The sequence below is a fragment of the Ambystoma mexicanum genome, chromosome 7p (genome assembly GCF_040938575.1).
Source record: "Ambystoma mexicanum isolate Mex_15411 chromosome 7p, UKY_AmexF1_1, whole genome shotgun sequence".
Lineage (NCBI taxonomy): Eukaryota > Metazoa > Chordata > Amphibia > Caudata > Ambystomatidae > Ambystoma > Ambystoma mexicanum.
Window position 1 is genome coordinate 890,198,705 of NC_090939.1, and position 20,012 is coordinate 890,218,716.

Genomic DNA, 20,012 nt, shown 5'->3' on the forward strand with positions numbered 1-20,012 from the left:
ATACAAATTATATATGCACTTCAGAAAAACAGTGATGTGAAGAATGTATAGGGTTTCATTTTTGTTATTTGTAACCGTGAGGAACTGCATCATAGAGCAAACGCTTGTCAGTTGATTTCCATGGCAAGACTGGAGGCAGGAATTATGTTTTTCTTGCTTTACTTTTCTCATAGTTAACAAACAGTTCTAAATCAAAACTTCAACTCAAAACAATATAGTTCTCGTATATCAGACTGAATAGTTTAACATCTCCTTCTGTTCAAACCGAGACGATGTAAGGAATTCCTCTTGCCTTTGACATTCAGCAAGTTCTGTACCCTATTTCATACTAGCTGTCATCCTAGGTGCTTTGTGTTCATATGATCAACTGCAGGCATCATTAACCTGTAATGTTTAGTCTTTCTCCTCCGTTCACAGTCCCCTCGGAGACCACTTTGTGCTAGGAACTTAGATTTGGAATGTGCCCAGAAGCGACTGCACATTCTGTTTCTCTTGCCTGTGTGTCCTGTCTGGTGTGCAGTCACAGGAAGCACTGGTTAGACCTCTTAAGAGAATGGGAGTAGGCAGAAGGCTGAAGATTTTGGAGAGCTGCAACTTATTAGCCGTGCTTAGACCGTGGAGCTCTCCTAGCACTCAGCACTTGGATAGCAGTTGCTGATGCTCTTAATAAGACACTCCATTGGTGCATGTGTGTGCACCTGTCGTCTTATCATAACCTAGGAAGTGAAAGGGGATTGGTGGTCCGCAGAGCATGCAAACCTCTGTAAAAGTATACTGAATATTCCCCCTGAGCCGGCTTTTCTGATTCCATAATATCTAATTAAATTAGTAGGTGACTATCCTTACCATACTACTTGCTTCCTATAGATCATCCAGGACCCTCAGTCTTCTGAGTTGAGAGCCCAGGGCGCAGAGGTCTGATGAGATAAAAACGTTGTTTAGACATGCGGGCTCCACCCAGGAAGTGTTAAAAGGATTAAATAGTTTTCGAAGAAGGTGTGTCTCTTCTCCGACTGAGGTTGCATCCTTCGTTTCAGAAGTGCTATGAGACTTGAGACAGTGACTGAATGCATCCAGCCTGTGCAGCAGAGCCTGCAGGGTCTGGATACTCTTCTAGGCAGCAGAAGATGCAAAAGACCCAAGAAAGGGGAGCACTCTGAATTCTGTGAGGTTGCCATCAGCTTGTATAACTTCCCAGGAGGAAAGTGCATGGCTTATAACCAAAACCTGCGAGGGATTACTCCCCCCTGCCCCAATTCCACCCAGGCCACACAGAACAGTAGAAGGTGAGCATTCCTGAGGCAGTGTGTACCTTCAGTAAGATAAAGGTGGCTTTTTTTCCCATACATAGCAAGGACTCCAACTGAAGGGAATTAACTGGTCCTTTCCGGGACTAACTCTTGGATTTTGCAGGTCCTCTTGCAATAATCAACCTGGCAGAGGGACCAGTACCCAAGAGTACCATTGGATCCTACTGCGCTGGTGAACTGAGCGCAGTGTCGGAGATATGCTGATTAGGCAAAGCCTTCTGTGCAATCTCGTTGGAACCTAGAAGTAGTCTGCTGAAGATTGACTCCTAGCTAGAGGACTAAGCCTCCAATGCAACAGGGCCTGCAGCTCTGAGCCATCTCTTGAGTGATTGCTTCGCTTAACAGATGGGCAGATTAATTGTATAATTGTAATGTTCGCAGCTCGGGATAAGGCTGAAATCCCCAAATGAAAAATATTCCCAACAAGCATTTTTGGAGGGACGGCTGGCAGAGCATGCTCGACAGGTCGATTTGCAGCTCATTGAAGGCCCCAAGAATTCAGTGGGGCTGCCTAGCACTATTCCCAACAAGATCTACCCCCATGCAGATATTTGTTCATTACTGCAGATGAGTGCACAAATCAGCATATTCTCTGCTAGCAAGTGGAACAGCGTTATTCTTGTTAAATTGGCAGAAGCTATCAAAGGCTGCTATCTTGTTTGTAGGAAGGGAAAGGTTCGACCCATGAAATCTGGTTTTGTCAAAAAAGACCACATTTAATTGACCTACCCAACCCAACGTTCTAAAAAAGGTACCACAAAATGTTTTACCTTCCAAAATGTTACCTTCTTTTACCCTGCAACCCCTGCAGCCACCCCCCAACTCCAAAAAGGTCTGTTGTCCCAAAAAGAAATGAAAAAAAAACAGGACCCTGTGGCACCAGTTTATGATCATGGAAGTAAAAGGGAACCGGCGTTGCAGGGGTCAGTGAGTCGGGGCAAGGTAAGTTAGGGGTCTGGGGGTGTGGCCAGGGGTTTGGCCAAGTCAAAAATATTCAGTGGAGAAAAGACCAAAGGTTATTTTGAAACGCCATGTTCCTTGATCAGAAATCGCTGATGTAAGATAACGGTCTGTGAAGAATGCAAAGACTGGGATTAATCGATTGATGAACAGAATCTGCATCATAAAATCACTGTTCAGTTAAACAAAAATTAAGAACCTTGTGATGTTAGCTAGCTTTAACCTCTATTGGAAAAGGTTACTCATGTTTTCGTGGTCTTAATTACCTCTTTTCAGGTATGTCAAAATTAAAAGTACTTGTTACACTCCCTACTATTGCTGTTTTCTTCAAAATAAACTGTTTTTATCGCTTTGCGTCTGTTATGGATGTATGTGTTTGTTCCTGGTTCTGCGTTGGATAACGTTATGACGTTGGTGATGACTGGGTACTTTTGGCTATGCTGCCCACTAACGGCATTAAAATAGGTGGAGCTCATCATAGGTGGAGCTCATCATGCGTATCTAGTGATGTCATTGTTAAGGGCGGGTGATCTGAATTAGTGCGACAAAGGCACTTTAACTTGGGGTGATGAATCAACGGATGAGATTAGCACAAGATAGCAGTACCCGACCCGTCGATTTCGCATGTGCTAAAGTGAGAAAAACTCTGGGGTTTTGCATTGGAATGTTTTTTAAGAACGATCGATGTATGCTCTAAAATACATCTGTTTGTGTTGGATTTCTACACAATTGGCGCTTTATACATTTGTTGTTATTCTTGGCGGATTCCTCCGTTTATAGGAGTCTTATAGAATGCAAAATATAGTCCACTCGTTGTAGCTTAATATCATTAGATATTTCTAATCACCCGAGTGCCTACACGTGTTTCGAGCATTACAAGGTTTTTATCAAGGCTGCAGTTATCATGCATACATTGGTCATTCGAATATTGGTCATCATATCCAAACACAAGTGTGACAAGTGCAGAGTGATGAGTGATTTAGTGGGTAGTGTGTGGTTACATGTGTATAATTTCACAGAGACAGGGATTTATATTATGACATTACATCATAGGTCCTATTAATTATCCCATTATTAGTTGCAGTAAATTCATCACAGATTATTGGGCGATTGGTGTATGCGGTGCAAACCAATTTAGATAATCACGTCATAATGTACGAGACATTCCAGCACAAGGGAAAGCAAGGAAAAAGGAGATTGTTAGTTTACAAGTGCTACAAATACTGTTTGAAATTGAAGTTGAATTAAGTAAGTATTGGTAATATTGTGTGCTCACCTAAAAAAAAAAGTAGTATTCTCCTCTGTAATTAGTTTGGTGGCATGTAGCCCAAGGCAATTGTTTAAACTGATTAGTGCATCTGGAAAAAAAGAAATTGGGCATTGTTGGTTCTGCGAAAGTGGCTTGTGATATTCATTATATCATTAATGCAGGTGTCTACTTTTTAGGTGAGCAAACATTACCAATACATACATAATTAATTCAACTTCAATTTCAAACGCAGTAAGTGTACCACTTGCAAACTAACATAATCTCCTTTTTCATTTCTTTCCCTTGTGGTGGAATGTCTCTCATGCACTATGATGCAAAAGGGGGAGCTGAGTAAAACCACCAAAGTATCCTACAGTTAATAGATGGAATTCATAGTGTGATAGTGTGCATGCCTGTAGCATTAGAGGACTGATCAGATCATATTGCTGATCACAAAAAGAAGGAATGCATACTGTCATGAATAACCAGTGTATAACCTGTGAGGGCAGTTTCTAGTACTTTAATGGAGTACTGAAATAAGTATGTGGTTTGATGATGGGGTTTAGTTGTGATCCAGCATACTGTTAATGTGTGGAGGAATGTTTTTCTGCTGTTACTCTAATCTATTGGACCTCCAGAGGGAAAAATCTGGGATTGCTGACATCTGTCAGAAGTGAGAGCCCATTTTGGCCTATGTCTAATGTGAATGCAGTGAATGGGGGGCGGTGAAGCGGAGGAGGAATAGTAACTGTGATTCAGGACTGTCCCTCAGTGTTTACAAACCTGTATGGCCACTTGCTATTTCTAGGAAGAACTCAAACTTGAACCTTGTCTCATTGCGCTCATCTTGATTTGGCCCTTGGAAAAATGACGCATGTTGAAATTTGGACCTTTGGTTGAATAAGGTTACCCCTTCCCCTCCAATCTCACCAAGTTGGACTAACGCCATTCTGAAATATGCCTTATTTAAAAACGTATCAACAATATTTTTTCCGGGTTTAAAGTGTGACATTTCAAACATTAGTTATTTGTAAACATTGTGAACTTTGTAAACTGAAAATAAACCCTTAAATTGTCCACTTGCTTAGGAAAAAAAAATCTGCAACATCGGGCTATGACTCCTTTGATCTCAGGTCGGCTCAAGTGCTTTTCAATTTATCACTGTGAGAAGAAAATCTACGTCAATTTGTGCATGCTAAAAGAATAGGTTCCATTCCATCTACGTCCGTATAGGAAAATGTTCACAAAAATAAAGGTATGGAAATATTGTCAATTGGATGCTTTTTGTCGGAGTGGGCACTCCTCACAATAGTCATAGAAGTTATGCTAGAAGTCTTTTATACATCAAACCACTACCATAGAGGATTCAAAGTGGTGACACATGACTGTACATTGCTATACTGCCTTGTTTGGGTTATCGGACAATTTGTATGCAGTGAAAAGTGAAAATGAAGGTGTAAGATGCTGGCGGTAAGACGGTGTAGTTAAATTTAAAAAAACAGGCATTTTTTTAAGAGAAGTGAGGCAGATAAAAGGATGTAGGCCGTTTGCGATCCCTTGGAGTATTTCTGTTTTTTTTTTTTATTCTACACATGGGCCATTACACCATAACTCCTCTTGGAATAATGTTCTTATGGTTCCCATACAACTTATACTCTTTGGGTTGGCATCTGTTCTGGAAAGATTTGTCTTCTAAGAAAGAAAGTTCAGATGCTGTTTTTCGCCAAAGTCATAGTGGGCAGAGCTGGAATCCTTCAGTCATGGAAACTTGTTTTTATGGCGCTATAGCGGTATGTTGACCAGTTTTTGGGCAATCTGTGAAGTCCAATCAATGGACTTTGCAACCTAAGAGTGCAAACTGGGCAGGCCAAATACTACAACCAGCATGGGCTTATCAAATATTTTAAACTGGAATTTTCTGTGTTCTTTGCTACTGTAGCATAATAGTCATGTTAACAATGGGTGTTTGGTGCATAGGAAATAAGATGGATTGTTTTGGTTTCCAAAGATTCAATGCTGATTAAACTTTTGAAAAACCAACAGTCCTTGCGTCCCGGACTGTAAATATTATTTGTGTATATGTGTATTAGTAGAGTGCGACATAGAAGTTATGTACATATATTTGGTAATGGAATGCAGGTTTATTTGAAAAGTTTGTTTTTTGTTTTACTTTAAGTATTTTTCTGGCATGTAGGAACAGACACAAGATTATGTAAGAGTTGTGGACCGGGAGATCAGACTGCTGGATTCTTAGGCCAAGTCCTCAGATCAATCATTTGGGGGAAGAGGGGGTGAGGCAAGGGGGACACAGTTTGGAGACTGAACAAGTTGGTGGTTGAGTGGCCTGATGCAGTGGTGGTGAGGCAAAGGGAACACACAGGTGGGGGATGGGGCAGGAGAGCATTGGCACAGCTTGGGAAGCAGGAGCTCATAGAGGGCTACTGCAGTTTCTATGAGCAAGATGCTTGTAACATCTTGGCTGAAAGCTGAGGACTGCTTCTGGTTGGTGTTCATAACTGTTTGTCCACGTGCTACAGTTGGAGCACAGCACCATTTCTGACATGGCTTCAGATGTTCCTCTGCTTTTGAGGTGATAAAGCCATTTCACATTGTTGCCCACCTCACACAGAATGGAGCTTGGAAGCAACACTGACCGCTGCACTAGTCGGGGAGCTTAGCCTCAGTAGGCACAAAGCCTGCCTACTCTGCCTTCAATGCCCTTCTTATCTTGAATGGCTCCCTCTCTGGTAAGTAATCCTTATATGCTGCTGGCATTCTGGGCTTCTTCAATCCTGAGGAAGGCACAGCTGACATGCCCAAGCTACCTATGACATGCCGATTTGTTTGTATTTCTTTGCTCTAGGCTGAATTATTGACTAATAAAGGCAAGAGACTATTCAATTGTCTACACTGTTCCTAATGTAGACACTCAGTATCCCAGTCCAATCAAATTTACATATGTAAAATATTTAATTGGCACTAGTTTAAAGGTTTTTTCAATGTTAAAATATCTTTCATTTGTGACCAACATATGGTCCTTCTTTTTAATATTTTTTAATATGTTCTTGGTTATTTGACCGATTTTTGTGTTTTTCGCCACCATTTATCAAATACAAATCAAAGTAATTTTATGTCAGTTTTAGCTTATTCTTTGCAAGATCTTTGGGCATATTTATCCTAAAATATAAAAGCTTTTTTGAAAGATGAACCCATGTCATGTCCCTTTTTAGGGAAAAAAAACCCTGATAGATTTGTTTTTCTTTGGCTCAAAGGGACATTGATTGAGGGTAGCTCTTCAGGATATTTGATGCTCGCATAGGCAATCTTGAACGTGAATTTGCACTTTGAAGAGTTTGACATTGTTTCTAAAATGCTAAAAATGTAACTGTTCTGTGATCAGTGTGTGCGGCTATAAACTTGAGGGGCTTTTCTTTTCAAACAAAATATGTACTGCTTAGACGCACATTCAGAATGGTACACTTTGAGCTTAAATGCGGGTGCTTCGCAACAGATGATTTGATATGGACTATTGTAAAGTTTCCTGTTTTATTGTAGAAAATTATTTAATATGCTCAGTGGTACGCATGCTGAATTGTGATGAACAGATGTGTTCTACGCTTTCTGGCATTTTTTCTAACATTTCATTTTTTAAATGCAGACCCTCAAGATGAGACTAAAATCGGCATAGATGGGATTCAGCAGTTTTGCGATGATTTAAACCTTGATCCTGCCAGTATTAGTGTCTTAGTAATAGCGTGGAAGTTCAGAGCAGCCACACAATGTGAATTTAGTAAAAAGGAATTTGTGGATGGCATGACGGAGCTTGGGTGAGTACAGCACTAGATGAATTTCTGTGTTTTTTCTGAAAAATTGATACATTGAAAATGTGGCAATAGGTTTTTCACTGGATGTGCAGAATCCTCTTTATTCAAATAGAAACGCATGCTTATTGAAGATGTGTACTGTTTCTTTTGAAATACCTATTTTTTTTTTCTACAGTGTCTTTCTTTATCACTTTCATGCTTATATGGGCCACCCATGCAATATCCACAAATAGACCTCAAGAACACACCAACTCTGAAAGATTGTTCAAGGGATTTTGTTATGAATTCAAAAGGGGAAAATGAAGTGCAAGTGTATGTATATCCCAGACTTTCTGAACACCCCCTCCCCCAGATGGTCACTGGACATCGGTAGTCCCTACTGTCTAGAATCTTACTAGCTTGTGTGCGGGCCTCCTAAAGGCAACATCTTTATCTCGTTTACTCTCCCAGGGCCTTCTAGGTGGATCTGAACCTGGTGTCCCACAAAATGAAAGATGGCTTTTGGAACAGGGAATTGTGCCTCTGACCGCCCAGGTTTCACTTGTAATTGGTTATTTATAATACACTTAATACCTAGAGGCTTCTAAGCGCAGACCCGGGGATCGAACCTGTGTTGCTCTGCGTTGTCTTGCTTCCAAGGCAAGCATGTTGCACCTGAGCTATCTTCCCATCCCTTGTCCCTCCCATGCTCTACTCCTCGCCCTGATTTTCTTTCTTTCCCTTCCTTATACTCTCCTCCCTCTCTATTTTGTCTCCCTCTGTCCCTCCAGTGTTATTCAGCCTCACGTCTACTCCTCTCCTACTACTCACTATCACTCACACGAAGTACCACTTTCTCTTACCAAGCAATACCTCACTTTGCACACATTCTCCTTCAGTCCCATCCATGCTCTGCTCCACCATCCTTCCACCACCTAGTCTTGCGGTCCACTGTTCCCTCCTTTGTCATTCAAAACCCCACTCTTCCGTTCTGTTTGTCCCGTTTGATCCTCCTCCCGCCCTCCTCCTCCTTCCTTCGGCTCTCATGCACACCTGGTTTCCCGGAACAATCTCTGCCTTGCTCTCACCCAGGGCACGGGGTAATTCTGTTGGGTAACTATAAAGTTCCCTTTAAGTAATGGCCCCTTTTCAAACACTGGTCCACCAGTGCTTCATGGTGGAAGGCCCTGCACAGTAATTGTCGGTTTCAATGTTTGTATCCCGTATTACCAGAGTGGTCTGATTGTTTGCTGTGGGGAATGCCTTGCCAGTTAAGTCTTTGTCACTGCGTTGCTTCCCTGTGGGTTGAATAGTCTTCCTTCATTGCAAGGACTTCTGAGTTTGGTAGTTCTGGAATGGGAGAGGGAAAATATCGGCCAGCATAGTATAAGGTTGGCATGGGGTGATTGTCAGTGGTACCTCTCAGTTGTAACCTGGCACATGTTTAAGGGGACAGAGACTGGGGTCCTCCCAACTCCTTCACCCTACATCTGTGCTTGACTAGCTCTGACAAACACCCTCTTAGGCCTCCTGCCATAGGTGAAGAGGTGACCCCATTCTCCTTGACGGGGTCAGATTACGGACTGTCTCATTAAACTAATATGTACAGTTTTACAAAAGATAAAGCATTACAAAGTGAAAACTTAATGAGTAGTCAAGGAGGATATCCCATTTGCGCGGTGTACCAGCACTCCTCTAGGTCTTTCTCTGTCCTTCTTTGGAGTCAGCCGTGGAGATATTTCAGTGCCAAATGGCACTGAGAGCTGACCCACCAAACCTTGGGAGATTGCGCACTTTGCTCCTACATGGGCCAACTCCCTGTACCACGATATGGCTTCCCCCTGATTTGATGTGGCACAGGGACAATGCAGAGCACTGGCAGGGGAGCCTTGCAGATGATGGTGCTGGTTCTAAACCGCAGGGCAGTTAAGCAGGCACGAGCGGAGGGGCCAGGAAGATTAAGATGGTGATTGAACATGGAGAGCGCTGGACCCTAAAATATGCCAGACTGAAGGAAGCCCATCCAGGAAGGAAGGAGAGCTGGGAGGGAAGAAGGCCAGGAATTGGTTAGAACTGGTAAGAAAAGGAGCAAAAATGCATACCGGCAAGGAGAGCAAAAACTGTTGGCTTCAAACCACAGTAGAAAATGGTGCGTTAAGATGCACGGTCTATCGCATGAGGCCCGACTCCTATAGCCCTCCATATAGCTGTGCTGTTGCGTTCCCATTGCGTGAATGCATCACCCACTGACTCTTCAAATAGATTGTATGCGTCTTTAATGGCAATTAGCAACTCAACCTACAGAGACATTTACAGTGTTTCCATGCCTGGGTGAGCAAACTTAGCAACTAATGGAAGTCATTCAATGATACATTTGTGCAACTGTGCAGTACATGCTACTTCCACAGTTCTCACACGGTTCAAACTGAGGTGTTCTGCCTACTGTTGCTAAACCTACCTGTTAAAGCCACTTTGCCTAGTGAGGCGGCACTCTAAAACCTGCTTAGATATCCCAAACCGGAAATGTGTCAGAAGCGAGGACTGTAGAAGCAGACAACATCTCGCAGTACCCTATGTACTGTGTATTCAGGTAGGAGATGCCCACACTCATATAGGACAATGGAGTTATGGCAATATGGGAGTGATTAATATGGCTGTTGTTAATTACTATGTCCATCTAGCAAATGGAAAATATGGAGAAATAAGGTAAATTAAAATGTCCTGCCACCACAACCCCCCCCTACGAGACCTTCACTGCAGTCTGATCAATTACACCTTTAGGGGAACAAACTGTGCAGAAAGGCATATCTTGACCGTTTACTACTTTAATGTTTTTCAAGTACCGTATTTGAGCGGTAATGGTTTTCTGACACATTATAAATAAGTTTGTAGAGCCGTTTACCAATTATCATGAAGCAATATAAACTGAGCTGCAGAACCATCCTAATAATTTACACAATGGAAGTTCCTAGGGATCCCAGAATGTGCGAGACCTAGGACCAGATGGACCAACATGTTTCTTGATTTTCATGGGGGCATTTACTGTGCATCGGATATGGGTAACAATGCCAGTAATGTTCCTGCCATAATTTGGAATGTACGTGCAACATTCACTCTTTACAATTACGTACACACCCCCTTTGGATGCTAAAAAGGAGTCCAGCGCCATTCGGTTTTTGATCACCATTGTCAGAATTGTTCTTTGGATAAGATCAGGGATGGGGCAGTGCATTTGTAATATCCTAAATCGGTCGTAACAATCCATCTCAGTTTAGTTTAACCCAGAGGGCAGGAATGAGATGACCGATCCCTGTGTAAAGCCTTCTCACCCAGAGCTCCTCTTTTGGCGTGAGTAAGCTTGGAATGGGCGGGTGTGCCGAAAGGCAGGCAGAACATAACCCATGTGAAAAATTCCTCCCCAGTTAATGGGCAACCAGAGAAATGGGTCCTGTGATTGAAAGAGAAATCTGGGCTAATTGTTAAATGCAAGCCTAACATTGTTAATGACTACACTGGAATTGGTTGAAAGGTAATATCAACATTTACTGTTTGCCATAGTACACCCTGATTCGTATAGAATATAAGGCCAGCAGGCTGAGAGGAAAAGTGAAGCGCTGCTGGTTTGCATTATACCTGGACTCTGGTGGGAAAACTTGGCGGACCCCAATAAACCCCATCTGGGAATGAAAACCACCACAGGGTCTGGGACCTCGGGAATGTGTAACCAAATTGCCATCCAGGTAGACATGACCCCAATTAAACTGAATGGGTGCCTGTGAGCCAGAGACAACAGGACTCTGGTAGTGACGAAGGCTGTTTAATGGTATCCAAAACATAAAGCAAATGGTGTTACTCCACCCTTTTTCCCCTCTCTCTCCTTTCCAATGTAAGGTTCGTTCAGCAGTAACAACCGGTCTCTATCCTCCTTTCTATTCTCTGGGTGCTCAAGGTGTTTATTTGCCCATGCAGGGAAGTGTCTCCAGCCGTGTCCTGTTCCGATCAAAGTCCTAGGAAAAAAGACAAAACGGTAAGGTTTCTGGGTTGTATTTATATGCCCCTCACTTGGTTTCCACCAATCCGTGTGATCCTTCCCTCCTCCAGTGGGTTCTCTTGGGCCTATTTTGCAGTACAGGTGACCTGGACTGGCGTCCACTCAGTTCCTGCATTGGCTGTACACGCTGAGGCTCTGCCCACTTTCTCCTCCGTTGGACTCTGCATCCTTGAGACATTGGCCATCTTTTCCTTGTCATTTTTTCTGCGTCCCGCTCTTCTTGTGGGGCTGTCAGCTGCTCCCGCTGACCTGAATCCAGATATCGGACTGACCATGGCGTTTGCTGCAAGGACTCCTTGCCTCTCGTCCCTGGTGCCGTTGCCTTGCTCGGTGAGCCCGGCGGATCTGCGGGAGACTGGCAGACCCACCCGTCGGCACCTCCGCCTGCAGATAGAGAGCTCCACAGGTAAGCCAGCTGGAGTCTGCTGCCTGTTCAGTGCTATAGGGTACCTCGAAGACACATTTTGTGGGTGATTTGCACAAACCCAACCATCGGACCCATAGAAATAGCATCAGTAGTGCCATGCAAGTAGTAGATGAGTGTTCTCAGTGTGTACCCAAGGGTAAGCAGAGGAACAGTCTTATTTGTGGCAGGTGGTTTTGAAAGCGGCAATCGCAGTGAGTTGGAGATACATCGATCAAATAACAGTAACAGCGGTCACACAGCCAGACATGTTGTGTTATCACAATTTTTAAAGAGGAGAGGGTTTGTATAGGGTGTGCGCTGACCTGAAGATCTATATCAATGAGCTTAAAAAAATCAATATACTCGCACTGAAGAATAAATAGTACCAAAGGTATACAGGAGTTCCAAAAACACAATGGGAAGCAGTTTAGGCCTAAGTTGGGCTAATTATTTAATACAACACAAAAAGTCATGTGTGCGGCCCTCTTGGTAGCCAACACGTGTTTCGCCCCTCTTGGGTCTTCTTCAAGGCAGGGCCTGTGTAACAAATAAATTGCCAGGAAACATAGAATCATCATATTGTATACATACAAGAAATCCCCATGTGTTCACAAAACAGAAAATTCCCTGCATCCACAAGTAATTCATACACATAGAATGTTGCAGTGTCTCACAGAGCTCTCCAGGGTTACCTTTCATAGGCCAACTCACTGGTCTTTCCTGGCGTGTCCGTGTTCTTTGCTGCTTCAACCTCTTTGGTCCTCACGATAAGAGCCTTTGACATCTCCAGTTTAGTTTCCATGTGCCGCGTACCTCCCGAAAGGAGCCTGCTTTGCTCCTAGCTTCTTCTGACACTCGCCAGCCACTGACGAGGAGGGTAGGGAACGTGAAACTTCGTTCTTCTAGAAGGCAACTGGTCAACTCGAAGGCACGCCCCTGCACGCTCGCACCAGGAAAAAAATACAACCCGCTAAGGGAAAAAGGCCCAGGACACCCTTGCAAGGACAACACATCTTTATTTCTACAACAAATAGGACTGCATCAGCAAATAATTCTGCTGCTATGGAACGTTGTGAGGTTTGTTGGCATGTGTGGCACATTATAACCACAAACAGCATCACTAGGCTATTATTCTCATGCCACCCTTCACCTTGCTGCACAGATCACATGACCCATTTCTGAAGGTGCGATAGCCTTGCCTTCTGATCTTAGTGATCGATCGAGGTGTGTAAACGTTTTATGGTTGGTCGTGTGGGTTTGAACGGTGCCATGGGATGAAAGCATGGCAAAGCTGTATTTCTTGTGTGGGGATCGTTGGAGGCAGGAGGGCTTTGCTATTTGTTCCCTGGGATGGTACTGCCAAGAAGCGCTCTGGTCCCTTCTCATGACCTTGCAGGGCGCATTCTTCCCAGGGCATGAGGGCCTGTAACTTTCTGAGCAATGGATGAGGTTGTGGATCTCTCGGACCTGGTCAGGGTGGGGTGACGTTCAAACTCCTGCAAGGGGCCTAATACTAACACACCATACTGTTTGGTGCGCTTGGGCCTTCTAAAATGGCTGCCACTTGCAAAAATGCGTCCATTCTCTGATCTACCATATAGCTTATAATGCCTGCAATATGAAGATTTTGCACCCCCCTATATGTGCACGCGCCTCCCCCCTGCTCCCTGGATGTGCTCTATTAGCGTCAAGCTCTTGTTTGGTACTGCCTGGGGGGAAGACCCTCTCTCATTCCTAACATTACTCCCTTTCGTTAATTCTATATTAACGAACTCCCCCGCAGTGTCACTGGCAACTAAATTCCAACCCACCCCACCTCCCTCCCTTCGTACCCTATTTAACCTTTTATTTTCCAGGAATGTTGGCAACCCGTCGTTTGGAACCCATGCTCTACAAACATCTCGTAAACTAGCTCCAGACTGGACATATTCCTCTTAGGTACATGTCCTAGAAATAAGACCCCATCCGCATCTAAATCTACCCAGTGCTCTGTATAATTCTCGGGCTCTGGTGGGGGGTGTTATGATGCCACGGGGTATAGGGGATGGTAATTTCTACCAGGCAGGGTTTGTTGTGGTAGTTTGTCTGAGTACCATTCTTTGTGGTACCGCAAGGTGCTTTACCCATCGAGACCATCATTGCGCTACTGGGCACTGCTTTGGCACAACATTGGAGTCCCATTTGACATATGCAAAATTTGACCAAAATAAAGATGACTGGTACAAGCATCTTCACAATCGACCCCAGCCAGGAAAGAGCCGAAGAAAGTCTGATCGAACTATTCCTCACCTTGTATTCCAGCTTTTCTTCATGCGCACTCCTAGGTTGTGCACAGCTTCGACTCAGCATCTTCGGGAGGCACAAATGGGTCACATGAGTCTCCAATTGTTTTGCACATGCCTCCCTCCATGGCAGTCAGCACATTGAGGACATAGCGGTTCTGCATTGTCATCAGCCTCAGGGCAAGGAGTTGCACCTTTATGACATTGAACCCTTGCTAGGTGTCCAGCGAACAATCTGCAGCCTTTAAGCGTTGGCCGCAGCTTGCACACCAGGCAGTAACGAGGCAAAATATGTCTCTGCATTGTTGAAGAGACGTTATTCGTCTGGTATTTCCTCGAGCAAGCTTGATGAATCTTTGGACCAATAGTTTGCTCTTTTCTTCCTTGGCAGCGTTACGCCCTTCTCTTCCTGAGAAAAGTGTGGAACTCTGGCGCCGGCAACAGATTTCTTATATTCTCTTCAGGGGTGAAGCAAAATGTCTCTGTTGGGCCCCCTTGCATATGTATTTCTAGGATTACAAGCAGGGCTGAGTGCAGCGTGGCCAGCAAACAGTAGCCCGTCCATGATGGTGGGAGTTGCAAGTATGCCTATTGGCGGCACACCCAGTAGTAATCCATCACTGCCACCATGCTTTTCTTGAGGTCAGAAATGAGCAACGTGTTATTGCAATGTTCATTGATCCCCACAGATTTTCTACCAGCACTGTAAAAGCAAAGTTCATATGGTTGTTTTTTGGATTGTTGCATTTCAGGTGATCCGGGTCTCCAACTTCGAGTATTACATTGTGTGCCTGGAAAGTGCCAATGAATGAATGAATGAATGAATGACATTTTTACCAGGCGCAACACACATCTTCTATGACGTCAAGACCAAGCCCATGATGAGCATTCCTTTATTGGGCATATATTAGGTGCCTACACAGTAAGTCAATTCTGTTTTAAAGCACACACAGGGCAACAGGGAGTGAACTTGGGTTGGAGGCCAGGTCCCGAGGGATACATAGGGCTCTGGCCACCAATCACAGTCACTGTGAGATTGGCAGAGGAGGGACGAAGGAGGAGGCGAAGATGAGTTTTGAGGAGTTTCCGGAATTTGAGGCCGTCCTGTTCAAGACAGAGAGGAAGGGGGAGGTTGTTCTATAAGAGGGAGCCAGCTGAAGGTCATCGGCCACTAGCCCTCTCTTTAGTGAAATGCTTAACATACAGAGTTGGTGCCAGAGGACCGTTGAGGTCTAGAGGGAGAGTATTTAGTAAGAGAAAGTTGCAGATAGCGTAGTCCCAGGCCCAGACAGCCTTGTGGATGATGCGGATGAATTTGAATTTAATCTGTGCCGCAACCGGGAGCCAGTGAAGAGTTTTTGGGGCAGGAGAGATGCAGTCCCTGGGCCAAGGATAAGTCTCACTGCCCTATTCTGGATCAGTTGGAGGGGTCGTGAAGTGGAAGAAGTTAGATTCAGGAGAAGGCTATTGCAGTAGTCAAGCCTGGAGAGAACCAAGGCTCTGGTAACATTGAGCTTCTGGGGGTAAGTGAGAATGGGGAGAATTCCTATGAGAAGGAAGAGTTGAAAGTGGGACATCTTGGCAATGATATGATATGATAGTTTATTTATGTAGCGCCTGTACACAATGTGTTTCAAAGTGCTTCAAGGCAAGGGAGGGAACAAGGGAAAATACAATGACATTCTTACAGGCCATGAACAGTAAGGATGTGAAATTAACTATCGTACTCGGCCTGATGACATTTCAGATAGTGCAAGAGCTAAGACATAGATAAGGAAGGGAGGGAGAGAGTGGGAAGGAAATGGAAACAGACAGGTGACTACCGTGCTAGGCCTGACCACATTTCTGGTAGAGCCGGAGAAAAACAAAAGGTAAGGGAGAGGGGTGCAGAATAGGGAGGGGAGGAACAAAACAAGCGACTATCGTACTAGGACTGACAACATTTCAGATAGTGCTGGGGGGGGAACAGTAAGGGGATGGGGTAGCGACAGACGAGGTTTCTATCATACTAGGTACAGGGACAGTTCTCTTAGAGTAAGTGCATAGAAGAAAGTGAAGGGAGGAGAGAACAGAGAGTAAGCAGTCAAAAAGAGTGTAGAAGCAATAGGGGAGAGCGAATAAAATTGCAGAAGTCAGTACTAACACATAATGTTGCAAGCCAGGATACAAGATGAAGATGGGAACAGCATGATTCAGGGCCACCATGAGTACAAGATGCAAAGGAAGTTCAGCATGAGAGTTCAGAAAGGGTGACGCACAGTGAATCCATGAAGTCTGTAAAAGTAAAATCCAGCATTGGCCACAAGACCGTGATGGTGAAACCAGAATGTATCGGGACATACTCCTGTGTACAGGAAGGGGGGGGGGCACAAGGAAACAACACGGAGGGACCAGAGAGGGTGGGGATGGCCTGTGGGGACAGAGGGTGTAAACACATGTTGGTGCATGCTTACCTGCTGTTTTAGCAGGGGTTTGGACCCTGGATCCTCGTGGTCCGAACAGGAATTGCCTTTTTCTTTGACTGCCCATTGCTTTGGATGCCTGGCCGAGAGACGCCCTTGATCAAAGAGTTAAGAGCAGGAAGGAAGAGGCAGGGCTAAAAAGGTGGGTAGTGCTTAGGCCAGTTGATCTAGATCCACTTATGCCTGCTCCCCAGCTGCAAAGGAAAGGAGGCTGGAGGGCTCCTTAAGTAGGGAAAAGAGCGGCAGCCAGGAAGGCACCAGGTGGGCGGGGCTTAGACCAGGTGACCTAGATCTACTTACACCTTCTGCCCAGCTCCTCAATGTCCTGAGTGTAAAGCAGGAAGGCGCGCACCAGGAGGAAGCACCGGTGAAGCACCGCTTTGCACCGACCCCTGCTCGTTGGACTACTCGCTTTTTGTTCGGCTTTAAACGTTTACGCTGTTGCTTTAACATTGAAGCCAAGCCCCCTTTTGTTGAATCCACAAAAGGAAGACGCTGCGCGCACCAGCGCACACGCACCAGCGCGCGTGCGCGCCCCAGGTGGAAGCACCGGTGAAGCACCGCTTTGCACCGACCCCTGCTCGTTGGAATACTCGCTTTTTCTTCTGCTGTAAACATTTACGCTGGTATTTGGACTATACTTCACAGTGGAACTATATGGACTTTTTGTTGCTATTTCAGTCTTTAACTTTATTTAAACACACTTAATATATCTTGTTGCAGTTGCTTTAACATTGAAGCCATGCCCCCTTTTGTTGAATCCACAAAAGGAAGACTCTGCGCGCACCAGGAGGAAGCCCCGGTGAGGCACTGCTTCGCCGCTTCGCCGCAGCGTCGAGCGGGGCGGCCCCGGTGCCCAAGTGTTCATCGTGTTTTTTTTGTTTGTTCTGTGATTTCATCAGTTCAATTGGAATCTTTAAGCCCACCCCATTAGGTGAGTGTTGTGAAACCTCCCTTCTACACCTTGCGAACGGGCATGCCGGAGCAGCCTTTGGCCTCCGAAACATGCTCGAAGTATGAAAAGAAACATACCACGTCATTTAAAAGTTTCTTTGACACCAAAACTTGTTCCATGCCAAAGCTCCCCTTGATGGTAAACAATGTGCTACTAACTCTGAAAGGGCAACCAATGGCCGACATACGTGGATTCTTTCCTGTGCACCCGGAAAGGGTGGTTCACGGCCCCCCCCCCCACTGGGTGTTTAGTGAACCTGGCGCCAGCGGGAAGTGTGGAAGAGGGAGTGAAGTGCGCTGCTGTTAATCGTTGAACACATAAAGTGACCTGTAATCGGTCTCTTACAGACAGTATGGTTGTACAAGGGGCCACGATAATAAGCGTTGATCCTACAGGGAGCAAGAGTTTTGTTCTAGCGTCTGAAGATATCGCAGTGATTGATCTTGAATCTATGCATACTGATTATTCAGCGCAAACTATCTCTGAAAAATTATCCTTTTCTCCAAACATGTTTTCTGATGTTAGCCCCTCCAGGCCGAATGTGTCATCCTCCTTCTTAGTACCCACGCCGAGGCAAACTAGAACCAGAGAGCGTTACTCCCTCACCTAGTGGAAACAGAGTTGTGGGTTTGGCACTTGAAGCCATGAATACGACCAACACATTAGTGAAACTTTTCGAATCTCTAAATGAAAAAATAAATGCTCAAAGCTCTCAAATAGCTTCTATTTTAGCATGGCAAGCTTTGTCTAGACCTTTGGATGAAAAGCCCCGTTGCTGTCAAGAATGTTTAGCGTTATCACCTTTAAGAGTGTTTTTTTTCTGACAGAGCCTCATCTCCGATAGCTTTGAACGGTGCTAATTTGTCCAAAGGATCTTGTGTAATTTTGGAAGAGGTATCTGCCCGACTACCACTCTTTCAAAACCTCATCACTGATCAGTTTGCTGCATGTAACAAAGGGGCTGTCTCTCATCCTCATTCACCTGCTCAAAAGGAAAAGCAAATTTACACCATATTTGCTAAACCGTTAAAAGGGGTTCCCTTTCATTCCAATATAAAGAAATCGATGTCAGGCAGTAGTGAAAGCAACATAGAAAAGGCATTAGAGCCAAAATCTAATCTGGGTATGATGGAAGAAGGAACCAACTCAAGGAAGATTAAGGCAACCCCACCACCAACACAGTGAGGTTGTGGCTTGGAGAGGATATTGAAGCCGTCGGGGAGAAGGGAGTCAAAAGCAGTGACTGAACTGGCATTGAACCATGTCTCGGCAACAGCGAGAATGTCGAAGTCCGTGTCAAGAAGGAGGCAGATGTCGGCGCAATGTTTGGCTGAACGGGCGTTAAGAGTAGCCAGGTGAAGGAGGTCTTCACCTTTGAAGGTTTTTGTGAGGTTTAGTACAGGGGCGTGGTACACCAGTCAGAGAGGGAGGGATGGGGAGAGTGGTAGGGGGAGAGGCAGGTGATGGAAGGAAGTTAATGAGGAACCGCAGGAGGAGGAGGAGGAGGAGGAGGAGGAGGAGTCTGGAAGTTGCACTGACATAGGTTTCTGCGATGAATAGGCCAGGGTTTAAGGACAGGATCTCGGTTTTGTACTTTTTCCTTCCTTCCTTCATGAGAGAGGGAGGATAAGTGATGGTGTAGCAGTTAGAGAAGATGGGTGAGATGGCGAGAGCCATAGGGGCAGCAGAGGTTAGTGAACCGCACAGTTCTAGCTAAACTCACCAGGTGGCCTAGTAGTCACAAAAGGCAGAAATGCAGTCCAAAAAGGAAATTCGATTTCCAAACACAGTGGCACAAATGCAATGCAATGCAAAGAGGATGCAGAGATGTAAAAGTGCACACACCAAAATTTGAATTTCAAACACAAATGCAATGCAAAGAGGGCGCATAGATGTAAAAACTGCACACACCTAAATTCGGATTTCAAACAATGGGACAAATGCAATGGCAAGAGGGCACAGATGTAAAAGTGCACACACCTATTTTCAAACACAGTGGCACACATGCAGTGAGAGAAGAAAGTAGGTAAGGCAAAGAAGACCAGAGTAAATAGGCACAGTAATTGGTTCAGAGAGTTGATGAAGGGGGCAATGGGAGAGTTCAGTCATCACTCACAGGTAGATCTTCAGGGAGCGTAGAGGTCCAGGGGCCCAAGTTCATGGCGGAGCAGCAAGTCTGGAGGCCGATTCATAGTTTGTGGAGACAAAAAGGTGGAGACCTTCTGGCCCGGCTTCCGCCTTCTGGTGGAGGATGTAGGCAAGAGCTAGCCAATCAGTATTTTTGAAGCAGATTAAATTAATTGTCAAAGTTCAGTGATATAAGCAAACAACCTTACACACAGGTCACCTGAGTGTGTGCAGCAGATGGCAGTGCTGCAGCAATGATTATACCCAAAAATAGAGCCTGTTGGAGCGCTGGCCTAGTCCAGTCATACAATTTTGATTTACTTATTTGGAGCTTATTTCTTTAAAAAAAAAAAAAAAACTTTTGGGCTTACCTTGGGCATCAAACTTTGCCTTTCGTGCTTGGATCG

At 44.8% G+C, this 20,012-nt stretch overlaps 1 protein-coding gene across 9 annotated transcripts in view; it reads left to right on the forward strand.

Annotated features, from left to right (window-relative positions):
* The window catches only part of DCUN1D2 (defective in cullin neddylation 1 domain containing 2), a 325,754-nt gene that overhangs the window by 163,633 nt on the left and 142,109 nt on the right, over positions 1-20,012 (forward strand). For all 9 annotated transcript variants that reach the window (XM_069637140.1, XM_069637141.1, XM_069637144.1 and 6 more), the window contains one exon: positions 7,178-7,346. In XM_069637140.1, coding sequence (XP_069493241.1) covers positions 7,178-7,346 — 169 coding nt within the window. The remainder of the gene's footprint in view (positions 1-7,177; positions 7,347-20,012) is intronic.